Here is a 15,672-nt window from a genome sequence, read left to right on the forward strand (position 1 = left end):
ACTCCAGATCCCCCTTCGCCATCCCATGCCCCGACATGACGTCTGCCACTGTCATCAAAGCCCTCAACACCATCTTCGCTTCCCCGCCTACATCCACAGCTACAGGGTATCCTCATTCATGAGTGATGAGCTGCGTCAGTTCCTGCTCAGCAGGGGTATCACCTCCAGCAGGACGACCAGCTATAACCCCCGGGGAAACGGACAGGTAGAGAGGGAGAACGGGACGGTCTGGAGGGCCGTCCAACTGGCCCTACAGTCCAGGAACCTCCCGGTCTCTCGCTGGCAGGAGGTCCTCCCTGATGCACTACACTCCATTCGGTCACTACTGTGCATCGCCACTAACAACACACCCCATGAACGTCTCTTTGCCTTTCCCCGGAAGTCCACATCCGGGGTGTCGCTCCCGACTTGGCTTACAGCTCCAGGACCCGTCCTTCTCCGTAGAGACGTCAGAATCCACAAGGCGAACCCGTTGGTGGAGGGTGCAGTTGCTCCATGCGAACCCCCAGTATGCCTACGTGGCGTACCCCGACGGCCGCCTGGATACTGTCTCCCTCAGAGACCTGGCACCAGCAGGTTCCCCACACACACACCCCTCCGGCCCGGCGCCACGCTCCCCTCCCCCGGCGCTCCCAGCAGCAACCCCCCCAGGACCATCCATCCTCCCCCTGCCCACGCCCGAGGATGAAGAGGATTTCGGCACGCTCCTGGAGTCACCGAAGACCAGACCAGCTTCGGCTCGCCGCCACCACTGCGTCGCTCCCAGCAGCACATCAAGGCCCCGGACGGGTTGAATCTCTAACTGGTCCACTGGACTTGAAAAGCCATTTTTCTTTCTCACAAAAATTGTACATGTAAAATTCAGTTGTTGTATATAATTCTCCACCACCCCCGCCGGACTTAATTTTAACAGGGGGTGAATGTGGTAAACCACTGTTGCACCTATATTAGGTGATGTATGGTAGGACCTGTACTGCAGGTACGACGGTAGTCCCTGCCTGCTGGCTCCGCTCAGTAGGCGGAGTATAAATACGTGTGTCCTCCATGCAGCAGCCATTTCGCAAGCTGCTGTGGGAGGCCACACATCTTAGAGCAATAAAGCCTCAGTTGTATTCAACTCTCGTCTTTGTGCAAATGATCGTGCATCACAGTTCCAGTCCATCTTTTGGTGACTTTTAAAGTGAGAATTGCACTCCCGGGATTCTCCTCTTCTGTTTTTAGGAATGTGAACACACATTTGCTTTAAACAGAGTTTTATTTGTATAACAGCCATTTGTGATTTACACTAATAAAGAAATCACAACAGGTTGAAGCCTCATTTCTTTTGTAACTAAACTCTTTCCAAGCAGTGAGAGAATGATGATTATTCCTTCGTGCATTCTGCTTTAAACTATAACTTGCATTTCGAAAATGTCTTTAACTTTGCGATGTGTGGGGGCAGCATGGTGGCGTAGTGGTTAGCACTGCGGCCTCACGGCGCCGAGGTCCCAGGTTCAATCCCGGCCCTGGATCACTGTCCGTGTGGAGTTTGCACATTCTCCCCGTGTTTGCGTGGGTTTCACCCCCGCAACTCAAAAATGTGCGAGCTAGGTGGATTGGCCACGCTAAATTGCCCCTTAATTGGAAAAAATTAATTGGGTACTCTAAATTTTTTTGAAAACCTTTGCGATGTGTCAGGCAAAATGGATGCCAAAGGAATGGACGAGTGGTCGTAGAATCAATCATTGAATGATTACAGCACCTAGGGGTTGCACAGTGGTTAGCACTGCTGCCTCACAGCGCCAGGGGCCTGAGTTCAATTCTGGCCTTGGGTGTCTGACTGTTTGGAGTTTGTACGTTCTCCCCGTGTCTGCGTGGGTTTCCTCTGGTTTCCTCCCACAGTCCAAAGATGTGCAGGTTAGGTGGATTGGCCATGTTAAATTGACCTTAGCATCCGAAAGGTTAGGTGGGATTATGGGGTCACAGGGATAGGGCTGGAGAATTGGCTGAGGTAGGATGCTCTTTCAGAGGGCTGGTGTAGACTCGACGAGCCGAATGGCCTCCTTCTATGAAAGAGGCCTTTTGGCCCATCATGCCTGTGCCAGAATTCTGCACATTTGCTCCCTTTCAGGTGCTTATCCAATTGTCTTTTGAAAGACCCAGTCGAATCTGCCTCCCCCATGCATTCCAGATCCTAACCACACACTGGCTTCCCTCATGATATCCACTGACAAAAAAAAACAATCACCTTAAATCAGTAACTGGTTCTCGACCCCCTCCCCTAATACGAACAATTTTGCCTCATCTGTTCTGCCGGGACTCCTCACGATTTGTCAGTAATGTTGAATAAAATCTTGGTCAAAGAGGTGGGTTTATAGGAGGAGGAGGAGGTGGAGTTTAGGTGAGGAATGTCAGAGGCTGTGACCTTGATTTTGTAGGCTTCGCTGCGAGTGGTCGGCTGAAAGAACTAGTGATGAAACAGGGGCTCCATTCAGAAGGATGCAGATCTCTTGGAGAGTTGGGGGACTGAAGGAGTTTACAGAGCTGCGGAGGGGTTACAGAGATGCGGAGGGGTTACAGGGATGTGGAGCGGCAAGACCATGGAGGGGGTATAAACACATAAATTAACTCGCGACTATAGCTTCACTTCTCACCATTTCATGCCCAATATAGAGGGCATTTTTGATTTAGTTCTGTCTAAATGTGAACAATTGTGGCCATCGAGCTCACTCCACTCCCAAGATGGCTGACCTGAGACAAGGGCCAGTGTTTTGATGCATGTGTGCAAATTGGCAGCTAGCCAAGTTTATCTACAAACTAAACATTGGAGACGCGGTGGGGGAAGAAATAACTTGTATTTTATATACATTTCACAATTTCCGGACATCCCATGGTGCGTCGCAGTCAGTGAAGCACTTTTTGGAAGCGTATAGCCACTTGTACGGTATGAAATGCAACAGGTAATTTGTGCACAGCAAGCTCCCACAAACAGCAATGTGATAATAACCAGGTAATCTGTTTTAGTGATCTTGGTTAAGGGCTAGATCCCACGGGATGCTACCCTGTTTCCATACAGAATAGTGCAGGTCATGGTTTATATGCATCTGGGAGAGCAGAAAGGGTTCTTGGGTTAGGGGCAGCACAGTGGGGCAGTGGGCTAGCACTGCGGCCTCACAGCACTGAGGCCCCAGGTTCGATCCTGGCTCTGGGTCACTGTCCATGTGGAGTTTGCACATTCTCCCCGTGTTTGCGTGGGTTTTGCACCACAACCCAAAAATGTGCAAGCTCGATGGATTGACCACGCTAAAATTGCCCCTTAATTGGAAAAATGATTGGATACTCTAATTTGTTTTTTAAAAGGTTCTCAGTTTAACATCTCATCCAAAAGATGGGACAATGGTGGCTTGCTGTCCTCATTCAGTTTGTTCTTGTTGGAACAAGATGTTCACATAGGACCAAGCTCTTTTGTGTTTAACCTTGAAGGTAGATTGCAATTTAAACTGACAGCAAGCAGCTTTGAGCCTCACCAGTTCCCAAAGTCTGCCAGCCCAATGCAGTGGCCGTACAACATGGCGGCGCCCATAAGGGGGAGAGGGGCGGCACAACGAAACGTCATTCCGTACATCCGCTTAGTGGCTCCACTTGAACTTTGCCCCTCGTCTACTTCCTCCTTCCTTTCCGGTGACGCCGGGTGCAGGTATGGTGTTCGTGGAGGCTGAGAAAAGATTCACGGGCAATCGGGTGCCATCCGCGGCCATTGGGCACCGGATCGGCAGGGGCCCCAGGGGTCAGCGTCCCACCGGAGTAGGGGACCCCTGCGGGCCGGATATCGCTGTTTATCGAAGCCGAGGGCTGCCCGGGATGAGGCGGGCATCGGAGCCGGGATGAGTGGAGCCTGGATCCCCGAGGCCGCTAGTGCGAGGGAGAGGGAGGGCAGCGGTCGACTCGGGGCTTGGAGCTGATCCTCGGACGTCCCAAAGAGATTTACAGCTAATGAAGTACATTTTTGAAGTGCAGCCGCTGTTATAACGTGGGAAACAACGGCAGTCAAATGTATGCACAGCAAGATCCCACCAAAACCACACCATCTGTCCCAGCAATGCCTTTTCGAAGGATAAATATGGGCCAGGACACAGGGAGAACGCCCATGCCCCCCTCAGGAATAGTCTCATTTAGTATATTGCGCCCACCCAGGAGAGCCGAGAGAGATGGTTTTAATGCCCCACCCAAAAGACGGGCACCTCGGACAGTGCAGCACTCCCTCGGTGCTGAGCTGTTAGCTGTGGCACGGCTGGCAGATTCTCGAGTCGAAAGACCCCACTTCCGAGACTTGAGTCATAATGCAGTCTGTAGGAACCAGCCATGCATAAGGTGGCACAGTGGTTAGTCTCACTGTGCCAGGGACTCGGGTTCAATTTTGCCTTGAGTCACTATGGGGAGTTTGTACGTTCTCCCCGTGTTAGCGTGGGTTTGCTCCGGCTTCCTCCCACACCACCGGTTAGGTGGATTGGCCATGCTAAATTGCCCCTTCGTGTACAAAAGGTTAGGCGGAGTTATGGGGATAGGCTGGGGGCGTGGGCCTAGGTAGGCTCAGATCTTTGGTGCAGGGCTGAATGGTCTTCTGCACTGTATTGATTCTATTTTATGAAGTTTACTGTGAAGCAGCTTTGACATGTACTCAGGTTTAGATTTATTGTCATGTATACTGAGATACAGTGAAAAGTATTGTTCTGTGTACAGTCCAGGCAGATTGTTCTGTACATGAAAAACAGCATATACGATAAATACACAATGTAAATACATGGACTTCGACATTGGGTGAAGCATACTGAATGTAGAGCTGTAACAGTAGAGACGTTGCTTAGAAAGATCAGTTCTGTCCATAAAAGGGCCATTCAGGAGTCTGGTAACAGTGGGGAAGAAGTTGTTTTTCAATCTGTTGCTTCGTGTTCTCAAACTTTTGATTCTTCTGCCAGATGGAAGAGAGAATCATCTGGTTGGGAGGGGCCTTTGATTATGCAGCCCGCTTTTCAAAGGCAGTGGGGGCCGGGTTTGCATGATCGACTGGGTGCTGTTCATGACTCTAGTTTCTTATGGTCTTGGGCTGAGCAGTTGCCATACCAGGCTGTGATGCAGCCAGATGGGATGCTTTCTATGGTGCATCTGTAAAAATTGGTAAGAGTGAATGATTTTAAGGTTCTCATCCTTGTTTTCAAATTCAACGGTGACCTCACCCCTCCGTATCTCTAATCGCCAACTCCATGACTCCCTGAGATATCTGCACTCCTCCAATTCTGGCCTCTTGCAGATCCCTGGTTTTTATCACTCTGCTATTGGTGATCATGCTGTCAGCTCTTGACAAATCTACTAGAATTCTTTTGAAGATGCAACTAGTAGAGTTGACCAGGGAGAAACTGGATGTAGTTTAGACTTTCAAAAGACTTTTGACAAGATCTCACATTGCAGATTGCTATGTAAAGTTAAAGTGCATAATATTGCAGGTAGTATCTTGAGATGGATCGAAAGCTGACAGCAGGCAAAAAGTTGGAATAAATGTGTGTGTCTTTTTCCGATTGGCAGGCAGTGACTAGCGGGGTACCACATAGATCTGTGTTAGGGCCCTAACTGTTCACATTATATCTTAATGTTTTGGACGAGGGAACTAAATGTATTGTCTCCAAATTTGCAGATGATACAAGGTTGGGTGGGAGGTGAGCTGTGAGGAGGATACAGAGATGCTTCCAACGGGATTTGGACAGGCTGAGTGAGTGGGCATATGCATGGCAGATGCTGTATAAAGTGGATAAATGTGAGGCTATCCGCTTCGGTAGCAAAAGAAGGCAGATTATTTATTATTTAAATGAGTGTAAATTGAGAGAGGTGAAGACTCAGCGAGACCTTGGTGGCCTCGCATCAGTCGCTGAAAGTAAGCACGCAGGTACAGCAGGCAGTAAAGAAGGCGAGAAGATTTGAGTATAGGAAGCGAGATGTTTTACTGCAATCGGACATTGGTGAGGCCACACCTGGAATATTGTGTGCAGTTTTGGTGTCCTTGTCTGAGGAAGGATGTTCTGGCTATGGAGCGAGTGCAGCGAAGGTTTGATCCCTGGGCTGTCGTGTGAGGGGAGACTAATCTGTTAGGATTACATTCATTGGTGTTTAGAAGAGTGAGAGGCGAACTCATAGAAACATATAAAATTCTAACAGGATTAGACTGGGTAGATTCAGAAAGAATATTCCCGGGGTAGTCCAGAACTTAGAATCCTAGAATTTACAGTGCAGAAGGAGGCCATTTGACCCATTGAGTCTGCACCGGCCCTTGGGAAGAGTACCCTACTTAATAATAATCTTTATTAGTGTCACAATTAGGCTTTAACACTGCATGAAGTTACTGTGAAAATCCCCTAGTCGTGTCACTGTGGTGCCTGTTGGATACACTGAGGGAGAATTCAGAATGTCCAAATTACCTCGCAAGCACGTCTTTCGGGACTTGTGGGAGGAATCCGGAGGAAACCCACGCAGACACAAAGAGAAGGTACAGAATCTGCACAGATAGTGACCCAAGCGGGAATCGAACCCGGGACCCTGGCGCTGTGAAGCAACAGTGCTAACCACTGCTACTGTCAGTCCCACGACTCCACCCAACCGTTGGACACTAAGGGGCAATTGGAGCACGGCCAATCTACCTAACCTGCACATCTTTGGACTGTGGGAGGAAACCCACGCAGACATGGGGAGAAAGTGCAAACTCCACACAGTGACCCAAGGGTGGAATTGAACCCGGGTCCCTGGTGCTGTGATCCAGCAGTGCTAGCCACGGTGCCTCCTACTGGGGGCCATAGTTTGAGGATAAGGGATAGGACTGAGGTGAGGAGAAATTTGTTCACCCGGAGTGGTGAATCTGTGATTCACTACCACAGAAAGTAGTTGAGCCAAAATGTGTACCATGTGAACTTGATCAGCCTTCATCATAATGAATGGCAGAGCAGGCTCGAAGGGCCTGTCTGCTTCTATTTTCTATATCTGTTTCTTTAGCTTCCCCCTCCCCATACCACATCTGCCTTTTCATCTCTCCTGTAAGTTGCTTCTTAGAACTTACTTCTATATCCAAGGTTTTGGCCATCTGCTGTAACATCTCCTTATGTGGCTCAATACCAATTTTTGTCTGAAAACACTGTAGTGTGCTGACACATTGACCGCAGTAACTTGTAAAGTACCAGTGATATATCGAATCATTGAATACTGCAACAGGAGGCCATTCATCCATCCAAGTCTGCTCTTTTTAAAGCTTGCTAGTTGGTTCCTCTTTCCGTGTCCCTGCAGTTGTTTTGCTCTTTCCTTTAAGGATTTGCTCAGTTCCCTTCTGAAGGCTGCTATCGAATGTGCACCTTGTAGATATTCTGAATTCTTCCTCGGTGTACCCGAACAGGCGCCAGAGTGTGGCGACTAGGGGCTTTTCACAGTAACTTCATTGCAGTGTTAATGTAAGCCTACTTGTGACAATAAAGGTTATTATTATAAGTCAAGGTTGAGAAGCCCAGGTCTCGAGTAACATCAGCAATCAGGATCTTCGCTATTCTCTGCTCTGCCTCCATTAATATTGCAGTTTGAGCCGAGTAGGATCTGAGTTTCCATTATTGGCGCGATGGGTGAAGTTGATCTGTGTAACAGTGCCAGGTTTCCAAGGCATTGAATCTGATATTTGCCAATATCCCATTTCCTGGGTTTTTAAACCAAGGTTACTTTTCAACACCCAAGTCAATTATTGCCAGAGAGCTGAACAGTGGGTCGCATCTGTTGACGAAACTCCTGAACTGCAAACTTTAAATGACTGTTTCCTCTACTTCAATTCCAGCTTTAAAAGATGGTTCAGCGCCTAACGTACCGCCGTAGGTTGTCCTACAACACCGCTTCCAACAAGAAAAGATTGTAAGTACTCCATGTAGAAACAGGAGGAGGCTGTTCAGCTTCTCTAACCTATTCTGTTAGGTCATGATCCATCTGTATCGTGACTCCCATCTACCTGCCAAGGTTCGGAAACCCTTAATGTGCTGACTTAACTTTTGAAATTTTCAGTTGATTCCCAACCTGAACATCTTTTTTGGGTGAGCGAGTTCTAGATTACTACTGCCCTGTGTAGTGCATCCTGAACAGTCTGGCTCCAATTTTAAGGTTTCTACCCTTTGTTCTGGCCTCTCACAGCAGAGAGTAGTTAGAGGACAGTCAACTCCTTCAATTAACTTAAACACCTCGATTTGATTACCCCGTAAACTTCTATATTCAGGGGAATATAAACTCTTCGGATTTAACTCTTTTGGCATTTGATATTGGGCCTTGTTCCCAAAGACGATCTTGCTGTTTAATTTTCTGGAAGTGGGGCTAGTAGGGCTAATCACCCAGAAAGAGGAAAGCTTGAGAGGAACAGGGAAGGAATGGGGAGGAGGGCCAGCTACTGGAGGGAGCACAGGCCTTTATGGAGGGAAACTGGGTAACAAACAGACCCCCCCCCCCCCCCTCAAAGGCCAATGGGCGAGGGGACTCCTCAACCTTCTCTCTTCCCCCCCCCCCCCCTCCCTTCCACATGTGAAACCCAACCCTTTTTCTTTTCTTTTGTTTTAAACTCTGTAACTGTTAAATGAAACACCAGTAAAAAGATTTCTAGGGAAAAAAATCGAACAATGTTCTTTTCCTTAATTGTGAAGGTCTCGCACACCCGGTAACCGCATCGTGTTCCTGTATACCAAGAAGGTCGGCAAAGCACCAAAGTCTGCATGTGGCATCTGTCCTGGAAGACTCCGTGGTGTAAGTAATCAGTTTAATCCACGCGGTGGGAGTTTTGGTTTAAAACATTTTACGATTCCTAACTTAAGTTGCTGAAATGTCATTGAGGCATTGAAGGGCAGGGCCTACTCAGTATTTTCAGACTGGGACATGAATATATTTATCCTGCCTTATAAACAAGGATTTATTTCTGATCATCTATTGAGACACCCTAATTATTTCCAGTGGAATAACAAGAGGGGATATTTTGTTTCAATTTCAAAGTTTTGATAGTGAATAGGGAAAGATTATCTATTTTTTTCTCTGGTTGGGAGTCTTAAGGTGCAGGCCATCGATTTAAAATCTGACGATGGAATCCCTACAGTGCAGAAGGAGGCCACTCGATCCGCCTCTTCAAATGAGCACTCTATCCATGTCCACCCTGCCCTATCCCTGTAACCTCATAATCTAACCTGCACATCCCTGCACAGTTGAGGGCAATGTACCATGGCCAATCCACCTAATCCGCACTTCTTTGGACTATGGGAGGAAACCGGAGCGCCTGGAGGAAACCCACGCATATGCAGGGAGAACGTACAAACTCCAGGCAGTCGCCCAAGGCCGGAATTGAACCTGGGTCCCTAGCGCTGTGTGACAGCAGTGCTAACCACTCTGCCGCTGCCCAGTTAAGGGATTAGGTGGAGGCTAAGGGATTCTTCTCAAACCATAAAAAGATTAGAAATTGGAGCAACGGTAGATCAATTGGTCCCTCGAACCTGCTCGACAAGGTCATGGCTGACCTGATGTGGCTTTACTCCACTCCTTGCCAACCCCGACTCCCTTGTCAATCCAAAAATGTGTCAAATATTGCCTTGAATATATTCAATGACCCAGCCAGCACTGTTGCGGGGGGTTAATCCTCATCTCCACCTTGAATAGAATACCCTTATTTTGAAACTGCCCCTAGTTCCAGATACCTGAAGAAGAGGAAACACCCTCTCAGCATCTACTGCGTCAAGCCCCCTCAGGATCTTGTGTTCCAATCAGATCTTCTCCCATTCTTCGAAACTCCAATGAGTAAAGAACCAACCTGCTCAATATTTTCTCATAAGACAACCCTTTCACGCCAGGGATGAGCCTATTGAAGGACCATGAAAAGCATTCCATGTGATTGAGGCAGAGGCCAGTGCAGCCAAGTATAAGGTGGGAATGAGAGTTCAGGATTGTTGCAGCAAAAAACTGGTGCAGGGCTAATGGGTTGAATGGTCTCCATCGTCGTAAGACTTGTGTGGACTTCTGCGCTGAAAGGAGAAAGCTCGGGGTTTCCCTTAAATTGCAGGTTCCAAAGTTTCATGCAGTGCTGTGTGCTTTGACTATGTTGAAGTATCAATCTTTACACCAGCATCCCCAGAGAGTTTTCTGCTGTTTTAATTTATTGCTGACCATGATATTCTGTAACATAGAACATTACAGCGCAGTACAAGTCCTTCGGCCCTCGTTGTTGCGCCGACCTGTGAAACCACTCTAAAGCCCATCTACACTATTCCCTTATCATCCATATGTCTATCCAATGACCATTTGAATGCCCTTAGTGTTGGCGAGTCCACTACTGTTGCAGGCAGGGCATTCCACGCCTTTACTACTCTCTGAGTAAAGAACCTACCTCTGACATCTCTCCTATATCAATCTCCCCTCAATTTAAAGCTATGTCCCCTCGTGCTAGACATCACCATCTGAGGAAAAAGGCTCTCACTGTCCACCCTATCTAATCCTCTGATCATCTTGTATGCCTCAATTAAGTCACCGCTTAACCTTCTCTCTTAACGAAAACAGCCTCAAGTCCCTCAGCCTTTCCTCATAAGATCTTCCCTCCATACCAGGCAACATTCTGGTAAATCTCCTCTGCACCCTTTCCAATGTTTCCACATCCTTCCTATAATGCGGCAACCAGAATTGCACGCAGTACTCCAAATGCGGCCGCACCAGAGTTTTGTACAGCTGCAATATGACCTCATGGCTCCGAAACTCAATCCCTCTACCAATAAAAGCTAACATACCGTACGTCTTCTTAACAACCCTCTCAACCTTGGTGGCAACTTTCAGGGATCTATGTACATGGACACCGAGATCTCTCTGCTCATCCACACTACCAAGAATCTTATCATTAGCCCAGTACTCTGTCTTCCTGTTATTCCTTCCAAAATGAATCACCTCACACTTTTCTGCATTAAACTCCATTTGCCACCTCTCAACCCAGCGCTGCAGCTTATCTATGTCCCTCTGTAATTTGTAACATCCTTCCACACTGTCCACAACTCCATCGACTTTAGTGTCATCTGCAAATTTACTCACCCATCCTTCTACGCCCTCCTCCAGATCATTTATAAAAATGACAAACAGCAGTGGCCCCAAAACAGATCCTTGTGGTACACCACTAGTAACTGGACTCCAGTCTGAACACTTCCCATCAACCACCACCCTTTGTCTTCTTCCAGCTAGCCAATTTCTGATCCAAACTGCTAAGTCACCCTGAGTCCCATGCCTCCGTATTTTCTGCAGTAGCCTACCGTGGGGAACCTTATCAAACACTTTACTGAAATCCATATACACCACATCAACTGCTTTACCCAGATTTTTGTCACTGGGGTGGAGCTGGCAGGGATGTGAGTGGAAGGCCATTTGAGAGAGACGGGCTGATAAAATAAGATTAGCACCAATGTGAATAGAATCGGGAGTAAAACTGAAGTTTAGGACAAGGGTGCCATTCAATGCATGTGTTGAAACAATGCAGGTTCATTATTTGAGTGAATTAAATATGTTAAACCTCAACTTTGGCCTGTTGAGGTTTTCCTGAGTTGAGTTGGCGACCAAGAGAAGTCTCAGCATTTTTCGGAAGAGCAGCTTGTGGTGACGGGCTTGTTAAACTTTGTTCTCGAGTTAAACTGTGTGATCATTCCATCGCCTTCTGATTTGTCCCCTTTTTTATTACGTGTCAAGCTGTGATTTGAAAATCTACATTTAGATGTGAATCGCACTTTGAAGCATTAATTTGTCACTTAAATAACTGACTTGAAAGATCCATCGTAAATGAAATCTTTGCTTATGAGCCTAGACCCTTCCCAAATAGTCAGCCTGTATTTTGAAGTTGTGTACAAGTGATAGGAGGTCTTGTGACGCAGTAGGTAGAGACCCTGCTTCCGAGCCAGGAGCTCCGGGATCGAGTCCAACCCCAGGGGTTGAGGGCCATGGAAGGTGTGTTCATAACGTGGCCAAAGGGGTTGAATATCAACTTGTAAATCCTTCCGACATGCCAGTGGCAGGGAGAGATTCCTGATCAGCCATGTGATGTAATGAAAGTTGAAGTCTCTGCTGTCCCTTTCCATAGCTCCACACTGCAACTTGCGTGTAAAAAGTGCATGTGCCACAGCAACCCAGACTCCACTGGGTGAACTGTGACACACTTGAGTTTGAAAGAAACTCAAATCTGGTAATGAGCCTCATTTCAGTAAAGGTACCAACGCCAGAGTAAAAAGACTTTTGCAAACCTGTATTATATCTGACATAGGATCACCCAATGTTGACACAGTCTCCAAACCTTACCATAACAAGAAAATAAAAGTTACTGGGCTGTTGTTAAAACCTGACTGCTTCATTGGCGCTCTTTGGGGGGCACTGCCTTTACCCAGTCTGGCTAACATAGGAATCCAGTTCCACACTGCATGGTTAATACCTGGTGGGCCTTGTTCCGTATCGCAGAACAATTTTTTTTTTGTTGAAAAGAGTTAAAACATTGGACTTTTATCTTAATAGGTTTGATCTTGGTTATGTATTCCTTCTGTACGGAGTAAATGAGATCAGTTCTATGCAGCAGAAAACTTTCCAAATCAGGCGCACAGTCTTCTGATGTTATGTACTCCCAGGACAAGTACAGCAGAGTTCTAGGCAAATCGCAGCTCCATCCACTCTCCTAACCTCTGAAAAGCATCCATACTGTACCAAAGGAGCCCCTTTTTCATGTCCTTGACAACCATCATTAGCTGGGCAATATTTCTAATTAAGGACACTTTTATATGCAAGGCCCATGCTGTCTACGTACTGGATCAAGACTAATCAGACTCATTTCACATGGGACCCTTGCAGCCACAGGACAATCTCCGGCTGACTTGGCTTTGAACTGAGATGAAAAGCTTGGCTTGGTCCTCTGGGTCGTGCAGTTCCTAGCTGTGTTTGAAGTATGGATAGGAGAGCTGACTTTGAATTTTGGCCAAATGTCTTCAAGCATTCTGCATGGGTCAGTTTGGTTTTTTAAACAGTTTTTAGATGGTTGATCTAATAGTGATGTGTGTTCATTTTTGGTGCTAAATATGGCCATTTTGCATTTGAACTGTTGACCATAAATAGATACTAACCAATTCCTCTTAAACTTGTGTAGATTCGGGCTGTTAGACCCAAGGTCCTAATGAGATTGTCAAAGACCAAGAAGCATGTCAGTCGAGCTTATGGTGGATCCATGTGCGCCAAGTGTGTACGTGACAGGTAACCGTCAAAAAATGACTTCTTCCTGATATCTTTTGGTATTGATTGATTTATTGAATGCTTCTGTCTGCAGTGAGAGACACCTCGGGCAACTTGTTGAAGCCCTGGACAGAAGTGGAATATCTCACTGGGTGGGTTTGGTAAAATTTGTGGGGTATCTTCAAAGTTTTCAGAGGCTGCTGCAGCACAATCAAACTGCACATTCTGTATAGTTGATAAAAGGTGAACAATAGTAGATAGTCAACATCTTTTCCCAAAGGTAGGGGAGTCTAAAACTAGAGGGCATAGGTTTAAGGTGAGAGGGGAGAGATTCAGAAGGGCCCAGAGGGGCAATTTCTTCACTCAGAGGGTAGTGAGTGTCTGGAATGGGCTGCCAGAGGTAGTAGTAGAGGCGGGTACAATTGCGTCTTTTAAAAAACATTTAGATAGTTACATGGGTAAGATGGGTATAGAGGGTTATGGGCCAAGTGCGGGCAACTGGGACTAGCTTAATGGTAAAAACTGGGCGGCATGGACTGGTTGGGCCGAAGGGCCTGTTTCCATGCTGTAAACTTCTATGATTGATTCTAATTGTTGGACCGGTGATCTATGTGGTGTCAGGGAAGGGCTTCCTCACTTGGATGCCCAGGTAGACCCCCAAACCGCTGGGAGTGTTTTTTTTTTATTTTTCGTTCATGGGATGTGGATGTCGCAGGCTGTGCCCACATTTATTGCCCATCCCTAATTGCCCTTGAGGGGGTAGTTGAGAGTTCAACCACATTGCTGTGGGTCTGGAGTCACATGTCGGCCAGACCAGATAAGGGCAGCAGATTTCCTTCCCTAAAGGAACCAGATGATTTTTGTATGACAATCGACAATGGTTTCATGGTTATCATTAGACTTTTAATTCCAGATTTTTATTGAATTCAAATTTCACACCGTCTGCTGTGGCGGGATTTGAATCTGGGTCCCCAGAGCATTATCCTGGGTCTTTGGTTTACTAGTCCAGTGACAATACCACTATGCCACCCCTCCCCTTCACAGAAAGCTTGCAGGTAGAGCTAGTTATTATTGCAATTGAGATGAAGTGTAAAAGTAGGGAAATTTGCTACAATCGTACAGGGTATCGTTGAGACCAACACCTGGAGCATTGCGTACTTTGTTGGTTTCCTTATTTAGGTCGGGATATATTTGCATTGGAGACACTTCAGAAAAGATTCGCTAAGTTGATTCCTGGGCTGAAGGGATTTTTTTAATGAGGAAACGTTGAGCAGGTTGGGCCCATACACATTGGAGGTGATCTTATTGAAACCGATAAAATTAAGAGTGGGTTTGATAGGGTGGGTGCTGGGAGGATGTTTCCCCTCGCAGGAGAATCGAGAACGTGGGTGCACCATCTCAAAATAAGGGAGTCTCCATTTAAGATGGAAACAAGGAATTTCTTCACTTGGGGAGGGGCTTGTTAATCTTTGGAATTCTCTTCCCCAAAGAGCAGCAGAGTCTGGTTCATTGAATATATTTGAGGCTGAATTGGACAGATCTTTGAGGGTAGTGGTGCGTGGGGAAAGTGGGGTTCAGGCCACAAGTAGATCAGTTGTGATGGCGGAGCCGACTTGAGGGGTCAAATAGTCGACTCCTGCTCTCTTCTGTTTTGGTTGTCCAACCTCCCTGCATACTGCCTTTTAAGTAGGCTCCACCCCAACGTAAGTTTGTGGGAAGGCCAACACGCAGCCTGGTGTGTGGTCTTCCTAATGATGTGACTTGTGACCTGAATGCCAGCAGCCGGGGATTTTCAGCTTCTGCTGTTGATCGGTGATCCTGGAGAGCAGATCACTTACAAACATCTAGGAAATGTGACTAACTCTGAGATTATCTTCCCACTAGCACCTTGCTGTTGAGTTATCCAGTTTGGATTGATACGTGTTTTTCTTTATCTTTTCAGAATTAAGCGTGCATTCCTTATTGAGGAGCAGAAGATCGTGGTCAAGGTGCTGAAGGCCCAAGCACAAAGCCAGAAATCAAAGTGAACCATCTAGTTTTGTATAAACATGGAAGTAAAAAACTAATTGGAGCTTGTCTGTTGAAAATATTTCTTTCTCCTACAAAGTGTAGCTAATTGGCCATGTGCATGTCTAATCAGCATGTGCCCCTTGTATGGAAAACAGTTTGCCGAATCTCTACCAGCATGGAGTAATTAGAGAATCCACATCACCTATAGCATTGAAGTGGGCAGCGCAATATCAAAACCTCCACATTGTAAATGCCTGGCCAGGTTACCAGTTCTAGGCTTCTGAGTGCAAACTTGAGCTGCACTTAAAATATGTCAAATATGTGCACTGGGTTCACAATAACTGGATAATCTGGTTGGTCCTAATTACTTGAAGAAGATGGTGTTGGACCTTCCTCTTGAATCAAAGC

At 46.7% G+C, this 15,672-nt stretch overlaps 1 protein-coding gene across 1 annotated transcript; it reads left to right on the plus strand.

The window, feature by feature from the left end:
• The first annotated feature begins 3,605 nt into the window (after positions 1-3,605).
• Positions 3,606-15,325, plus strand: rpl34 (ribosomal protein L34). The gene is made up of 5 exons (XM_072495391.1): positions 3,606-3,676; positions 7,835-7,908; positions 8,682-8,781; positions 13,172-13,275; positions 15,197-15,325. The coding sequence occupies exons 2-5, from the start codon at positions 7,844-7,846 to the stop codon at positions 15,279-15,281; spliced, it is 354 nt and encodes a 117-aa protein (XP_072351492.1). The 5' UTR covers positions 3,606-3,676; positions 7,835-7,843; the 3' UTR covers positions 15,282-15,325.
• The last annotated feature ends 347 nt before the right edge of the window (positions 15,326-15,672 follow it).

This window comes from Scyliorhinus torazame, chromosome 3 (assembly GCF_047496885.1).
Source record: "Scyliorhinus torazame isolate Kashiwa2021f chromosome 3, sScyTor2.1, whole genome shotgun sequence".
Taxonomy (NCBI): domain Eukaryota; kingdom Metazoa; phylum Chordata; class Chondrichthyes; order Carcharhiniformes; family Scyliorhinidae; genus Scyliorhinus; species Scyliorhinus torazame.

Excerpts from the sequence above, each read along its gene's own strand:
- rpl34 (XM_072495391.1), top strand. The coding sequence starts at position 7,844 with ATGGTTCAGCGCCTAACGTACCGCCGTAGGTTGTCCTACAACACCGCT. Across the intron at positions 8,782-13,171 it reads GTCCTGGAAGACTCCGTGGT|ATTCGGGCTGTTAGACCCAA; the intron begins GTAAGTAATCAG and ends AAACTTGTGTAG. Across the intron at positions 13,276-15,196 it reads GCCAAGTGTGTACGTGACAG|AATTAAGCGTGCATTCCTTA; the intron begins GTAACCGTCAAA and ends TTATCTTTTCAG.